The sequence below is a fragment of the Loxodonta africana genome, chromosome 5, assembly GCF_030014295.1.
Source record: "Loxodonta africana isolate mLoxAfr1 chromosome 5, mLoxAfr1.hap2, whole genome shotgun sequence".
In the NCBI taxonomy this organism is placed as follows: domain Eukaryota; kingdom Metazoa; phylum Chordata; class Mammalia; order Proboscidea; family Elephantidae; genus Loxodonta; species Loxodonta africana.
Genome location: NC_087346.1, coordinates 101,588,010 through 101,604,183, shown reverse-complemented (window position 1 = coordinate 101,604,183; position 16,174 = coordinate 101,588,010). Strand labels below are relative to the sequence as shown.

Sequence of the window (16,174 nt, the reverse complement as noted above, 5' to 3'; positions counted from 1 at the left end):
TGTTACGTTAATGTCAGGCATGTCCTAAACCTAATCACTTCCGAGTTATAAGGAACAGCATAAAAAACACAGAGACAAGAAGCACAAATGGGGAAGATTGATGCCCAGTGAAAATCGTCAAGCAATCAAGGAGCACCAGGGCTACAGAAGCTGAGGCAAAGATGTTCCCCCAGAGCCAACACAGAGAGAAAGCTTTCCGTACAGCCCATGCCCTGAATTCATACTTCTAGCCTGCTTTAGGAACAGTGAACGTAATGTGGTAGACACTAGTGACTGACTGCCCGGTAGCCATTCCTCCCTCCTTCCTTGGTATTACAAGGCCAGTTTCCCTAAACCACAAAGTAACAACGTATTCTGGACAAGTGCCTTCAATCCCCTGCTTTAGGAAATGGGCTGTCATTGGTCTAAGCCAACTATGATAATCCAGTTGATTCAACAAATAGTAAGTTCCTACTATGTGCCAGTCTGTTCTAAGTGCTATCTCTACCAGTTGTAGATGTGGGGTGGGCATGTGGCCCAGTTCTGGCCAGTATGAGAGGTAAGGGGAAAACCGTTGGAGGACTTCTGGGAAGAGGATTTTCTTCCCTGGTAAGATAAGAATGTAAGAGGCCCGGTGAGAAAGCCCGGGGTTTTCCTTTCTGTGTCTGGATGATGCCATGTAGAATGTTGTCTTAGTTACCTAGTACTGCCATAACAAAGGATACCACAAGTGGTTGGCTTTAAAGAGCAGAGATTTATTTTCTGACAGTTCAAGAGGCTAGAAGTCTGAATGCAGGAATTGACTCTAGGAGAAGTTTCTTTCAGCTTCTAGTAGCTGCCTAAAATCCATGGCATTCCTGGGCTTGTAGATGGATCCGTCTCCGTAGTCTGATTTCCCCTGTGTGTATTGTCTGTGTCTCTTCTGCTCTTTTTATAAGACACCACTTAGAAGTGATTACATTTAGGACCCACCCTACTCTGGTATAAACCCATTGCTGTGGAATCGTTTCCGATTCACAGCGACCCTATAGGACAGAGTAGAACTCCTCCACAGAGTTTCCAAGGAGTGCTTGGGAGATTCGAACTGCCAACTTTTTGGTTAGCAGCCATAGCTCTTAACCACTCTGCCACCAGGGTTTCCTACTCATTAAAATAACAAAAGAAAACTCCTATTTCTGAACAGGGTCATGTTTACATGTGCAAGGGTTAGAACTTCAACACATATTTTTGGAGGACACAATTCATTTCATAACAGATGTGATGCTTGGATCTGGAGCAGTCTTCTTGAGACAAGAGAAGGGAATCCCAGAGGCAAACACACAGAACTCTGGCCCAGTTAGGCTGTTGAGTTAACCAGACCTGAAATCATTTACCTTGGTTGTATGAATAATAGAAAACTTGACAAGCCACTTTCATTTGCATATTCAGTCACTTGGAGCCAAAAGCATCCTAATAAATATGTATGATTTTGTTGGCATTGTTTGTTTTGGCTTAGAATGGGTGAATGTTTCAATAAATGGATGAAGAGTCTGATATTTTAAATTCTCTTCCCATCTCTGCTGTTTGAGCATAGAGGAATTTCTATCCCAGACTTCTTTGTGGGCAAAAATCATTTTCCATGAGCTTATTGGCTCCCTTTTTGGTAGCTGCAGATCTGCCTTTGGGAGCTGGCATGTTTAGAAGCATAGAAGCTATGCTCCAAGCAAGGTTATTTGTCCCTCAGTGCCCTAACCTGTGTGCCCCTTGGGGAGCACTCTCAAATGAGGTTTTGTCTTTTTTTTTTATGTAGAAGAGGAAATCTTCATATAACCCTTTCAATACCCAATTATTTTCTGCTTTGAACTTTTTGTTGACACCATGTGTTTTAATTAATGGAAGCATGCTGAATCATTGACTGTGTCTGAATTTTTGGCTGGTACTATATTTTTTACTATAGATTTTTTTTTCTGGCCCCTTTCCACAATCCTACCCTCAGAATATAGTGGTACATATGTGTACCCCTAATTTTACCCCCAGAGCCCAGAGGTACATATGTGTACCATTTTAAAAAATCTCAAAATCCCTATTTTACCTTAAAAAAACCAACATTGATTTGGCATCATCTCATACAATACCCTGTAAAAACAGTAATTTTTGGCACATGTTCATTTCTTTGGTTTCAAACAGCCATAAAGGCCCCGTCTTGCAGGAGCATGCACTGTCAGTGGGAAAGCCACTTCCCAATAAACCCCAGAGGCTGAAAAAGTAAGTGGTTGATACAGCAACCATGGTAATGAAAGAGTTAAAGAATCATCTTTTTTTCTGCTTGGTAGGCAGGCTTTTCCCTTCCTTTCATCTTTTCTTCCACCATGGAATAAATTAGTCTGTGAGCTATACTTTTTGAGGCCTTTGAGATTTTTGGAGATGTCCTTGAACCTTGTTCAAACATACACTTGGCAAAATCCACGCTGTAATTCAGAGCTTCCTGGCTGAACTCAGTGGAACTCTAGCAAAAGAATTAAGCTGGTAAACCAGTGATATTTGAAATGAGTGATGGAGATATTTGGAATAAGCTTTAATTTTGGAATAAGTAGGTCAAATAGCTTTTTACTGCAATTATTTGTCCTAGAGTCACATATATTCCAGATGCCACTTGGCTTTTCCCAGTGACAGTGATGCCAGTAAAAGGGGCCTACCTTTCCCAAGCACTGTGAAATTTGAGTGCCAATCCATGTTTGGTCTGATTCGTTATAGTATTGATCTAAAAGATCATTCTTCTGGAATTTACATGTCTGCCCATTTCTTATGTCATTGGTTGTTTTGACTAACAGCTGTAATTTGAAGGAGAAGAATTGGCCAAGGTACTGGCAGGAAATAGATGACAGAGGTAATTAAAGAACATTTAATGAAGGGACTTTACAAAGGTGTGAAGAGTATTAAAGGAAACCAACACAGGATAGTGAAGCACTGGGGATAACAACAGTTACCACTCCTAGGCTTAGAGAGGGTCAGTGGAAGGGAGAGGTTACTAGAGGCTGGTAAGACTTGTAGCTGAGAAGAGGGCCTCCTGACAGGAAGTATAGCCTGAGGTAGAAAAAATATAGCCACTGACAAATTACAATTCTAGACAGACAGACACAGGGAATAAATACTCTAACATTTCTCTCCTCTTATCTTCTGATCTCCTGCTAGAGCCCCTCACTGGCTAAACTCAACCAGAAGTCAGAAAACAAGGGTGCCTCGTTGATGTGATGTATAAATATGACCCTCCCTGGCCACGAATGGGGTAGAAAAGGATGGAGAGTGGATCTGGAAGGGCAGATAGAGACTACCTCTTTGTGTGCCTTTGATTCTCTTTGTCAATGACTTTAGAACTGATTAGTAGATAGGCAGGTCCTAGCTCCATTCTTCAATAGCTATATGTAAGCCTTTATTGCTTAGGATACGAGCCAAGCTCTATAATAGGAAACTCCCAAACCCTGCAACTTAACCATGATAGAAGTTTATTTTTCTATCAGGTAACTGCCTGGGTAGAAGCCCAGGGTTGGTGAGATAACTTGATGGCATTGAATACTTTGATAGATATCAATTTTGCTGAAAAAATATTTCTGGTGTTCCTTCCTCTGGTAGTAAGGAAGGATTGTACTTCTCTGTCCCCTTGAGGTTAGATATGATCATATAACTTACTTTGGCCAACAATATGTGAGTGAATGTGATGTGTGTCACAGAAGTATTTAGTTGTCAATGCAGGACTCTCTTGTGCTCTCCTTTCCTCTCACTGAGATTAATGGAAGCACTGTTGATATGGATGTATACTGAACATTCTATGAAGGATAAATATCCTGAAAAATTACCCAGAACTGCAGTAGATTTGTGGGAGTGAGAAATAAACCATTGCTTTTAAGCCACTGAGATTGGAGGTTGTTTGTTGGTACAGCTAAACCTCGTATTTCCTGACTAATACAGAGATTCAGGCTCCTTCTGTATTTTTGCTCTCCAAACCCTGAAGTGTTTCTGTCATCCAAATGATCTTAAAATGGCTCATTCCCATGGTTGCATTCTAGCTCGTGGCAAATGGGAAGGAGGAAAAAAGAAGACGTGCTTACTTCTTTTGGGGGTATGACTTGGAAATGGCACATGCCACTTCCTCTCACATCCTATTGGCCAGAACTTATGTGGCCACATTATATGTTTAGTTATCTATTGTTGCATAAAAAATTACCCCAAAGCTTTTAAACTTAAATAAGTTAAAAAAATTTTTTTTTTCTCACACAGGTTCAGGAGCAGCTTACTTAGCTGGTTGGTTCTGGCTCAGAGGATGTAATAATCTGAAGACTCAGTAGAGGCTGGGGAACGCGCTTCCAAGCTCACTCACATGGTTGTTGGCAGAGCTCAGTTCCTTGCCGCATAAAACTCTCCACAGGGCTGCTTGGTATGGAACTGCTTCCCCCCAGAAATAGATGGGGGGGCGGGGGGGGGGTGGGAGCAGAGGGAGCATGCCCAACCAAGGTGGAAGCTGCAATGCCTTTTAGAATCCAGCCTCAGATATAACACACCATCATTTCTGCTGTATTTTATTGGCAACACAGACCAACCCTGGTAAAATGTGGGAGGGGACTAGGTAAAGGTGTGAACACAAGGAGGCAGGGATTGTTGGAGGCATCTTGGAGGTTGGCTAATAAATCTAGGTATAAGAGAGGTGAGAAAGTTTTGTCTTTAGGTGGGCAGACATCTCCCAAGTTAAAACTTGGGAGGTTCCATTACTACAGGAAGAAGGGGAGAATGGCTAAAAAGACACCCAAAATTCTCTACCCTAACTCCCCTTCTGGTTACGTCAATATCTACGGGAACTCTCCTTCCCATACATGAACACACTTTCTTTATCTTGCAAAGATTCTCTGCTTCTGGATTATAGTTCCTATGACCCTGAGAATTCTTATCTTTAGGGGTCACTATCTCCAGAAACTTGCCTTCTTCATTCCCACAGAATGTCAAATTCCCATACAAGAAGCATTCTGAAAAAGGAACGGGGAGAGGGACCTTCTTTGGCTTCCATCTGGGAGAAAGAGAAAGAAAATCCTTCTGCATTGCTAATCTGGATCTCGAAGAATGGTTCACATGAACTATGAGTCAGTTTGTCATTGCCTTAAAGTAGTTGGATGAATCATATAGGTTAAGATTCCATTCCAATGTTTCTTATGTCTTTCTCAGCTTAGGTGTTTAACTCATAAAATCCATATTGAAATTTATGTTTACTGCAGCATTTAACTATTTGTAATAGAACAACTGGGATGGTGAAGGTGAAGGGAGAGGGTCTCTAGGAACCTTCACTTCTTCATTCCTATAATTGTTTATGTAGAATACACCACCACGGTATCAAGCTTCATAAAACCAAAAAATCTTATTCTCCTGCCTTGCCAATATAAGCAGTGGCTGATGTCCCAGACCCTTGCCTGACTGTGTCCACTTCACTACCTCTTAGTCCTTCCATCATGAGAAAAGAATGCGAAGCTTCAAGTTATTTGAATTATTACCATTATTATCGCTAGCCACTTTGGCATTGAGTTTGGGCAGGGATACATTTGAAATAGTTGTTATGAGGTTTTTTAATGACCTGGTAATGGACAGTGGAATACGTGGATTAAGATTCATACCTGAAGAGTGCAAGGGTTGGAAGAGAGTAGCAAAATGTCCCCAAGAAGGTAACGAAATCATATCTACCATACATTTGTATTTATTTAAACAAAAATGTAATCCTGACATCCATAAATTATTTGTCAGTGGTCACTTTTTCCTTTAATATGCAAAATGTACATTTTTTCAAGTCCCTGTTGACAGAGCATTGACTGAGAAAGTCAGGTACATGCCCAATATTTCCAAGGTTTCTTGGACTATATACTCCTGGTTACCTCTTGCTCTGAATTCCTGCTTCTCCTGGATTCTTAATTACCCTGGCGTCTGACTTTTCTTCTGCCATGCACTTTTCCTTTCTTCACACTGCCAATAGTCAAGGCTCTTTTGTTGCATATGACAGATAGATATCAAAAAAGGAATTCGCCAGTTCACAGAGCCAGGAAGGCTGGGGTAGCTTAAGAGAAATGAGGGGACCAGGCTTTCAGAACCTGGAACCGGGATTCAAGGCTCTCAAGAATCTCTAGTTCTATCTCCCACCTCTGCCTGGCTTTATTCTCTCCCATCACAGAGGGGCTGGGTGGATGACTGCCTATAACCCCAGGCCACTATCCTCATAACTCTCAAGTAAGAGGATGAAAAGAGAACTATACACCTCCATGTCCAATTGAGGGAATTCTGGCAAAGGACACAGCTGAAGTCAAGAGCCCATATGCTGGTTCAGTCCCTGTGAGCAAAGGGATGTGGTATTGTGATTGGCTAGCCTAGGCCATGTATCTAACTCTGTGGTTGTTACCGTCAGCTGTCATTGGGTCAGCCCCTGACTCACAGCAACTCCGTGCATAATGGAATGAAGTGCTACTTGGCCCAGCACCATTCCCATGATTGGTTACGCATGAATGTTGTAATCTATAGGGTTTCCATTAGCTGATTTTTGGAAGTAAATCACTAGGCTTTTCTTCCTAGTCTGTCTTAGTCTGGAGGCTCCATCAAAACCTGCTCAGTTTCATAGTAGCACATAAGCCTCCACTGATAGAAGGTGTTGACTGTACATGAGGTATATTGGCCGGGAATTGAACCTGGGTCTCCCACATGGAAGGTGACAATTTCTACCACTGAACCACTATTGGGGTGGAGAATATGGAGCACTGTGATGAACTGTTCTCCAAGGCCTCATGAAGTGGGAGTTCCCCAAATGTAAAAGATGCTGCTACCAGAAGAGGGCAGACAGAAGCAAGCCCTCCCTCAGTCCACTGCCTGCCACAAGCAAGGCTCAAGCCACTCCTTCTCCATTCCCCGAAGCATCACCAGTACAAGGCTATGTTGAGTTACAGAACTTTCTCGAAGTTTGGAGGGTAACAAAGGGCAATTACAGCATAACAAAAAAAACCAGTATTGTATAAATATTAATTCAAAAAAGAATATTTGATACTTGAAAGTTCCTAAGCCAACCCCACCAGCCTTGCTGACTCTCTTCTAGATCAGCTGACACGTTGCAGGGCCTGCTTCCCCCACCAGATCATTCTGCTCCATTCTTCCCCTTCTCTAAGGGCCCAAGGATCCCAAATGTCATCCTACCTGAGTTTCCCTGGGACAGAGTCCTAAATTCCAGCTACTTTACTGTGCACAGCCACCGAGTTATTTCTTTCTCCTTCTAGTCCTACTTCCCACAACCCCCTTCCCCCCCTCCCCCCCAAAAAAAAGCAAAATTCATCAAGGTGTTTTCCTAAACAAAAGAGCAAATTTTCTACTTAGGAGAAATCCTTCCATCCTTTTAGAACAATGATTCAAACTGCAGCTAGCTTCTAAAATGGTAAGTTTCTTCTTGTGGTCCATATGTATATATGCACACAGAAAACATGCCCCTCCCATTAAGAAGGGGTTACCTCTGGGTGGTGGAATCGTGGGTGATTTTTATGGGTTTTGTTGGTTTTATTGTATGTTTTTGTTGTTTATTTCTATAATTAACAGGTGAAACTGGTTCAAGGCAAGAAAGGAGGAAGGGACAGGGCCTGTGGCATCTGTACCTTTTATCAAGAACTACAAAAACCTTCCCAGGAGCCTCCCTCCCATATCTAGTCTTCGACCTAAGTCTCATTGGCCAGACTATGTCACATGACCACCATCACTTCAAGGGAGGATGGAAAAGGGGGTATTTAGTTTTCTCAGTCTGTGCAGCCTCTATAGCGAAAGAAGGCAACAGAGAAGGGCACTGGGGATGATTATTGGTCCAGTCAACCAACAGTGTTTACAACAACAGAAATAGGACACAAGGTGAAGGGGGGAAAGGGGTTGTGCAGAGTTTTCCTCAGTCTGGGGTGGGTATTATTGCTTTGTGGTGTGATCCAGGGCATCCAGACTAGACTCTTGAAAATAAAACTTAGAGCTCTGGGTCTTCATTAATACTTCACCCTGGCATCAAAATGAACCTTGCTCTGTCCTCTTCAGTACTTTGTAGCAATAGTAATCGTTATTGCTATTTACAAAGTGCTTTCTTTTAGTATTGTTACCCTTGTTTTACAATTGAAAAAAAAAGTAAACTCAAGATTAGTATTTGTAACAAATTTGCCTTTAAAAAGACATTGAGTCCTCCTTCTCTCCCAGCACCTACCATTCAAGGACTCTAGACTCCTGGGCTCAGATAGGCATAGGAAATGATCCTTCTGCCATAAATGGTGCTTCTGGCCCCAAGCTGAAGGTACACTGGTTAACTCTTCTGGTCCTGGGTTATTCTTGGGTCATGTCTTTAGAGGAGGTAGTGTGCTGGAAAGCCCTCTGACCCGAATCTTAGACCTGGCTTAGCATCTCTCACATTGCCTGATATGAATCGAATCATGTCCCCCAAAATATGTATTGGAATTCTAACCCCTATACTTGTAATCCAATTTGGGAATAAGGTTCTCTTTGTTATGTTAATGAGGCCATATCAATATAGGGTGTGTCCTAAACCAAATCACTTCTGAGTTATGAAAGGGGCGAATTGGACACAGAAACAAGCACAGACAGGGAGAAGGTAGATGCCACATGAAGACTGCCAAGGACTCAAGCACCACCAGGGCTATGGAAGCTGAGACAAGGATCTTCCCCTGAGCCAACAGAGGAAGAGAATTCCCCTAAAGCTGGTGTCCTGAATTTGGACTTCTAGACTCCTGAATTGTGAGAAAGTAAATTTCTATTCTTTAAAGCCACCTACTTGTGGTATTTCTGTTACAGCAGCACTAGGTTACTAAGACACCTGACGTGGGAAAATCACTGTGTTCCGTCTGGGTCTGCTTTGTCCACAGCACTTGCTTCTCCCTACCTATTAGCCGGTATCTCCCGGTGGCATAGTGGTTAAGTGCTATGGCTGTTAACCAAGAGGTCGGCAGTTCAAATCCACCAGGCGCTCCTTGGAAACTCTATGGGGCAGTTCTACTCTGTCCTATGGACTCGCTATGAGTCAGAATCGACTCGACGGCAGTGGGTTTGATTTGGTTTTTTTATGAAAGGACTCTGGTTAAAAAAAAAAAAAAAGCTCTCTATATGCCAGCTATTTATTATATGTTCATATTTCTTGTCCCACACTCACCCTTTTTTTTCTCCAGAAAGTGCAGGGAAACATGCCAGACTTGAGTCTGTCACACCCTAGTTCGCTGTGTATTTGTGGACAGAAGAAATGCTTTAAGGTAGAGGAAGAGGAAGCTTGCCAAGGTTGTTTAATAAGATCATGTAAACATTTGTATTCAGAATAACTGTTAGTCTTTCTTTTTTTAGGTTCTGTACTTTAAATAACTACAAAGATTGCACCTACATTGTAAGCACAACTTCAGAAGCCTATACCAAATGATTCCAAGCTGGGTTGGCAGACACTTGCCATTTCAATGGTTGGTGGCCATTGCAAAACTGGTTTTTAAGTCCTTAACAACATTAGGAAGGCACCCTTGACAGCCCTGGACTACTATCTTCTAAAGTCTTATGCAAAAACAATCCATCAATGGATCAATCAAACGAACAATGAAGCCTATTTGGTTATTCCACTGTAATCTGGCTTCTGTTTCATGCAGTCAAACACGAGCTTGACTGATAGACTATGTATTAAGACTTTTAATGTCCTGTGATAGAGTTATTTGGTGCCATCAAGCTGGTTCCAACTCATAGTGACCCCATGTACTACAGAACAAAACACTGCCTGGTCCTGGACTGTCCTCACAATCGTTGCTATACTTGAGCCCATTGTTACAGCCACTGTGTCAGTCCATCTTGTCGAGGGTCTTACTCTTTGTTGATGACCCTCTACTTTACCCAGCATGATGTTTTTCCCCAGGGACTGGTTTCTTCTGACAACATGTCCAAAATATGTGAGACAAGCTCTCACCATCCTCACTTTAAGGAGTGTTCTGGCTATACTTCTTCCAGATTTGTTTGTTCTTCTGGCAGTATATTCGATATTCTTCACCAACACCATACTTCAAAGGCATTTATTTCTTTTAGATACATGCATATATATATACACACACATACACTCAACACAATAAAAAAAAAAAAAAAAAACTGCAGAAAACTCAACACATTTTCAACAAAAAGTTAAGGTTTTATTAAGGATATCATTTCCGGAGACAAAAAGCAGTTCATTTTATTTAGCAAAATAAATTTAATAAATGCATTTAAATAAGGTAAATTCAGAACTGTTTGTGGATTTTCTTTCTTAGTTACTTGCTTTTCTGCCAGTTGTTGGAGTTCCTGTCTTCTAGCCTATCTGATTTCTTTCCAAGCAAATACAGCTATAATCCAAGAAACTGCTCTATGAAAATTGAATGACTCAAAGGCTTCTCTGAATTCTCACTCAATCATCAATGTATTTAAACGAAACATAAGGAAAACAACTTAGGGAAGTGGATTCAGAAGAAAATATTTCCCCCTCTCAGTTATGCTATCTTTTCAACAGAGTTCTTACTTGCTTGATGTGGATGGGACAGTAAAATCCTACTGGGAGGTGAAGGTCAAAAGCAAACTGAAATGGCTTTCACCCGTCTGTCATCATGACTGGAAGGGAGCTGCAAACCACACCAATGTCCCAACCATTGCTTTATGCGGAAGTTGTAATGTTCGCCTCCCAATGCTATTTTCTTTTCTATTTATGTACATTAAAAAATATAACATTGTGTTAAATAGCAGGACAGTTAATAGTGGAACACACAACACTACACTGAAAAACCAAAACAGTTTGGTTAAGCAGAGGAGAGAAACAGCACATGGTCTTCATGGAGGGAAGGTGCCAATGCCCACCGCCTTAGTCCGTAACGGATCTGCACTCTGAGGGCAGGCCTTCTGATTGCCGCCACTGGGCCAGGCGTTGCTTGAACCATTTCTGAAGAAGAAAAATGTGCAAAATTACCTGTCTCATGCTGAAAAACTGAAATACATATTCCCTTTCCAAAAGGTAGCTTTTGTGGCCCAACTGGAAAGGAGAGGAGCAAGGGATTTGTCCGTGAGGATGGTGACACCTACTTTTCCTGCTTCAGGACCTTTGCACATGCTGTCTCCTTTGCCTAGGAAGTTCTACCTTTATTTTTAATCTAATGATCTCCCTCTTATCCCGAAGTCTCAGTTTAAATGTAAATTTTCTCAACAAAGTTTCCCCTGAACACGCTATCTAAAATGGGTTCCCCACCATTTCCTTATTCTCTGTTAAAGTAACTTATTATTCTCACAAGAATAGTCAGTATTTGTAGCTACTTTATTTACTTGTGTACTCACTTGTTTTTAGTCTACCTTCCTTTCTAGACTGTAAGATCTGTGTAAGCAAAGGCCACATTCATCTTATCACCATTGTACCAAGGGTTTAATAATTAGGAATTCATCTTTGTTAACTGAATGAATAAAAGAAACTGAAGCATTTCCTTGATGCCCCAGATAGATCTCTATGGCTGCTATATCTCGTCTATGTGTGCTGATCTCACCAAGGGCTCATCAGAAGCACTCAGTAAGTGTTTGCTGAATAAAACAGATGGTTAGCTGAGCACTGGACAATCTCAGAGCACTCCTTGGGAATACATGGAGTAGGCCAGCCCAGTCTCTCCTGCTCCAGGGCCACTGAGCAGTGGAAGAAGACAGAGCGGGTCCACCAAGTTTTGTCAGAATCTTCCAGCTCTGTGTGATCTAAATATTCACACCTCACAAAAGTGAACATGTCGTTAAGGAGGGTCCCAGATGGGAGCTTCTGGACATGGTGTGATGTGAGGGCCAAAACATGTTTATGTTGTAAGGCAATCTGGTATATTCTTGATAAGTCAGTGGCTGCTGTTATTATGCTCTTAAGGGAGTGGGGACTCCTAAAAGAGGGGGTGAGGAGACCCATGCTGGGGAAGAGGGCTTAGGTATGGACTAGGCTGATCAAGGGGTGTTATGGATTGAATTGTGTCCCCCCAAATTGTGTGTCAATTTGGCTAGCCCACTTGTGTGATTGTCCACCATTTTGTCATCTGATGTGATTACCCTATGTGTTGTAAACCCTACCTCTATGATGTTAATGAGGCAGGATTAGAGACAGTTATGTTAATGAGGCAGTACTCAATCTACAAGATTAGGTTCTGTCTTAAGTCAATCTCTTTTGAAATATAAAAGAGAGAGGCAAGTAGAGAGACATGGGGACCTCATACCACCAAGAAACAAGAGCCAGGAGAATAGCATGTCCTTTGGACCTGGGATCCCTGTGCTGAGCAGCTCCTAGTCCAGGGGAAGATTGATGACAAGGACCTTCCCCCACAACTGACACAGAGAGAAAGGCTTCCCCAGGAGCTGACGCCTTGAATCTGGACTTCTAGTCTCCTAAACTGTGAGAGAATAAACTTCTGTTTGTGGAAGCCATCCACCTGCGGTATTTCTGTTATAGCAGCACTAGGTAACTAAGACAAATGGGAACTGGGATTTTTAAAAAACAGCTTTGAGGAAGGATTAAAGAGGAAGTAGAAGCAGCAAGCACTGATTCACAATGGAGAGACTGGGTTAGAAAGTTCGACAGGAAGTCATGACCCCCAAGCTCTACTCCCTTTTTGGGCACCCCAGTCTTTAACACATCACAATGTACATAGAGAATGATGATATTTATATGTCACATTGCTGTAAACAGGCAAGCTGCTTGGGTAGGTGATCATCAGGGGCTCTGTGGTCCAGGTCCTGACAATGGGAAGGCCTACTTTAATCAACAAAGAGGTAAGCTTAGACAGTCTAGTTGTCCCTCCCAGGTTTTCTAAAATTCACCTATTCCAGGGACAAGGACATGAGGAGGTGGAAAGGAAGCAAAAAGCACATAGCTATGACAGGCCAGACCTGGGATGTGCTAATAGAGACAGTTTGGTGCGAGGTGTCTACAGAGCTCCTGACTTAGCACAGGCCAATCCCCATCTGGAGTTGCAGGGTAGTGCAAATGGTTAATATGCTCACCTGATAACCAAAAGCTTAGAGGTTTGAGACCACTTTGAGGTGTCTCAAAAGAAAGTCCCTGGCAATCTACTTCCAAAAAATCAGCCATTGAAAACCCTATGGGGCAGAGTTCTCCTCTGACACACATGGGGTCACCAGGAGTTGGAATGGACTTGATGGCAGCTGTTATTGCCTATCCAGATGTCAGTTTCAACCTAAGGTCAAATGGGGTGAGCTCTAGGGCCATGCTGGAAAACTCTCATCTCTTCAGAGATCCAGGGAGCTAAAGAGAAGTTCAGCATAAGCCCAAGGTCAGAAAAAGGGTAAGAACTACAGAGAGAGAAATGCTCTAAGGATCCAGGCCTGCAGAGCTAGAAACGGAGTGAGAATTCACAGGGTTGGTTAGGTCTTTGCATCAGCGCTGAGCTGACTGATGGCATGGGACCATGCCTACAACTCTCCCCCTAAGTTTATGACAGAGCTTATGTGCTGAGATTACTTACACAGTTGTCGTATTCACCTTTTTACTGTGGGATGACGGCAAAGAAAAGTAATCTAAAGCAAGTGGTGGCAGGCCGCTAGTAGGGCAGCCTTCTCTTTGGGGTTTGCTCTCCAGGTGCCATATTTTACTCCTCCCAGAGTCTCTAGGTGGCACAGTCAAGCACTCAACTACTAACCAAAAGTTTGGTGGTTCAAACCCACCCAGAGGCAGCTCAGAAGGCCTGGCCATCTGCTTCCAAAAGGTCACAGCCATGAAAATCCTATGGAATGCAGTTTTACTCTAACACACGCGCGGTCACCATGAGTCAGAATCAAGTCAACAGCAACTAGTTTTGTGGGGCGGTGGCGGGGGGGGCGGGGGTCACTAACCTCCAGAAAAAGGAAGGGGTCACATAACTTTGGTGTCTAACCAACATTCTCCTGCCTGAGGTGGGCACATGTTCTTCTGGAATTCGGTTGTGTGTTTAGTTAACTTCAAGTTCTGGGGTAAGAGCGGCACAGCTCCGGTTTCATTTATGAAGTAGTTCTGTGGGGGTTTCAAGGCTCCAAGCTCTGATTAAATTGGATTTCCAGTTACTAGAGCTGAATAAATGTGAGAGTTTTAAGGGCTGACTAATTAAAACCTGGAAGAGGAAAACCTCATTTTCTATCAGGATTCATTGAAGACAAAATGGTTGAGCTGGCCTCATTCAGAAAAGCCACCCACACAGACACTGACCCTACAGAGTGGAGCAGAATATTAATGTACAATTACCGAGAAAAGACCGCATTTTTCAATCTGTGAGTTGGCATCCAAATGGTTAAAAATCAAGCCCTAACATGGGGGGAAGGAAGGAGGTTCAAGAAAAGCTCAACTGTTTTCTGAAGATAAAAAAAAAAAAAATCAAGAATATGATAATTTAGCAAGCCAATTTCTTTTTCCCCCTCTAGAGCTGAAACCTATCACATCTCACATCAACACTAATCTTCCACCTGCCTTTATCCTGCTCTTTGTTTCAGTCATCCCCCAGGAAAGACATTCATTCCTTGCCTGCTTATAAATGACTGTCCTCATTACCCTTACCGCTGATGGAGATTTATTTGCTCAGAGGAGACAGATGATAATTAGACACCGTCACGGGGAGAGACTGGGATAAAATAACATTGTTCCTGCCCTTTTCTCTAGAAACTAAATGTTATGGACTGAATTGTGTCCCCCCAAAATACGTGCTGTAAATCCTAGCCCTTATATCTGTGGTTATAACCCCATTTGGAAATGGGTTTTCTTTGTTACAGTAAAGAAACAGGATTAATGTAGGGCGTGTCTGAAGTCAATCTCTTTTGAAATATAAAAGATTAAATGAGCATGAGAGAAGCAGAGATGCAGGAAGACACATGCCAAGCAAGCCACATGAAGATTGCCCAGGAGCAGAAGCTCAAAGAGACAGGCAAGGACCTTCCTCCGGAGCCAACAGAGAGGAAAGCCTTCTCCTACAGCCCTCAACCTGAATTTAGACATCTAACCTCCTAAACTGTGAGAAAATAAATTTCCGTTTGTTAAAGCCACCCACTTGTGCTATTCCTGTTACGGCAGCACTGAATAACTAAGACACTAATATTTCAGCCTTTTCAGATGGAGACCTTTAGAAGTCTTTATTCTACTGATAAAACGTCCAAACAACTAAAACCACTGGCCTCTGGGAAAAGGCCCAGGACACCAAGAGGAGATAAAAATACTGGAAACCTCTCAAGAACCAATGCCAGCTAGACTGGTCTGAATTAGTGATAAAACAAAACGCCAGATCATCCCAGCCTCCCAGGGGGCTCATGGAAGAGCCTTTGCCAGTGCCTTCTAACACTGCCTTCAAAATAATAAAAGACACAGGGGCTGTTATTCTGCAAGGTTTCACTTAATTTAAATGTAGGAGATGGTGAGATTACTGCCCTGAAAAAAACTCATTCTAGGCTCCCACCAAATGCAACTTAAAAAGTTATTTCAATTAGAACACCCTACCCTTCACTCCGGGAAGCGGAGAATTGTGTCCCACGGTAGAGCGGTTATGAAGAGGCCAGCAGAGGACCCTAGTCATCCTCAGATCCCCTCTTGACCCCGCTGAAGTACCAGCAGTGTGAATCAGCTCTACTTCAGCATCTCATGAGAGTATCTCATGCTTATTTTTCTTCTACTCAAGTATTGTTTGTTCTAGGAAAATAAAGAATGTGGTTGCTTTCCTGGAGGTGGGTGGTATTGGAGTGGGGGAAGAAATCAGGCATATGAGATAAATATTATTTTGGCTTTGGTGACCCTTCATTGTGGAAATGAGCAACACTAATAAGAATAAAAACAGGGGTGGTGCTGATACCAGACATTGTTTATATGTAGGCAAAGCAGATCATGGCCTCCGTGGCGTTATTTAAAGGGTCCCCATTTGGGCCTGCTAGGAGTCCCTGGAGCCCTGCCGGCACAGTGGTAGAGAGCTCAGGCTGCCAATCTACAGGTCATCAGTTCAAATCCACAGCTGCTCCTTGGAGACCCTGTGGGGCAGTTCTACTCTGTCCTATACGGTCAGCTCGATAGCAGTGGGTTTGGTTTTGGTTCTGAGTGGAGCTCAGCTACTGACTTAAAGGTTGGCAGTTCGAATCCACCAAGAAGTGCCTCAGAAGAAAGGCCTGGTGATCTGCTTCTGAAGGGTCACTGCCAGTG

At 42.7% G+C, this 16,174-nt stretch overlaps 1 protein-coding gene across 2 annotated transcripts in view; it reads right to left on the bottom strand.

The window, feature by feature from the left end:
* Positions 1 to 10,136: 10,136 nt before the first annotated feature.
* The window catches only part of HOPX (HOP homeobox), a 43,010-nt gene continuing 36,972 nt past the window's right edge, over positions 10,137 to 16,174 (bottom strand). For both annotated transcript variants that reach the window (XM_064285760.1, XM_010595697.3), the window contains exon 3: positions 10,137 to 10,936. In XM_064285760.1, the coding sequence (XP_064141830.1) occupies positions 10,859 to 10,936 (78 nt within the window). In that variant the 3' untranslated portion in view covers positions 10,137 to 10,858. The remainder of the gene's footprint in view (positions 10,937 to 16,174) is intronic.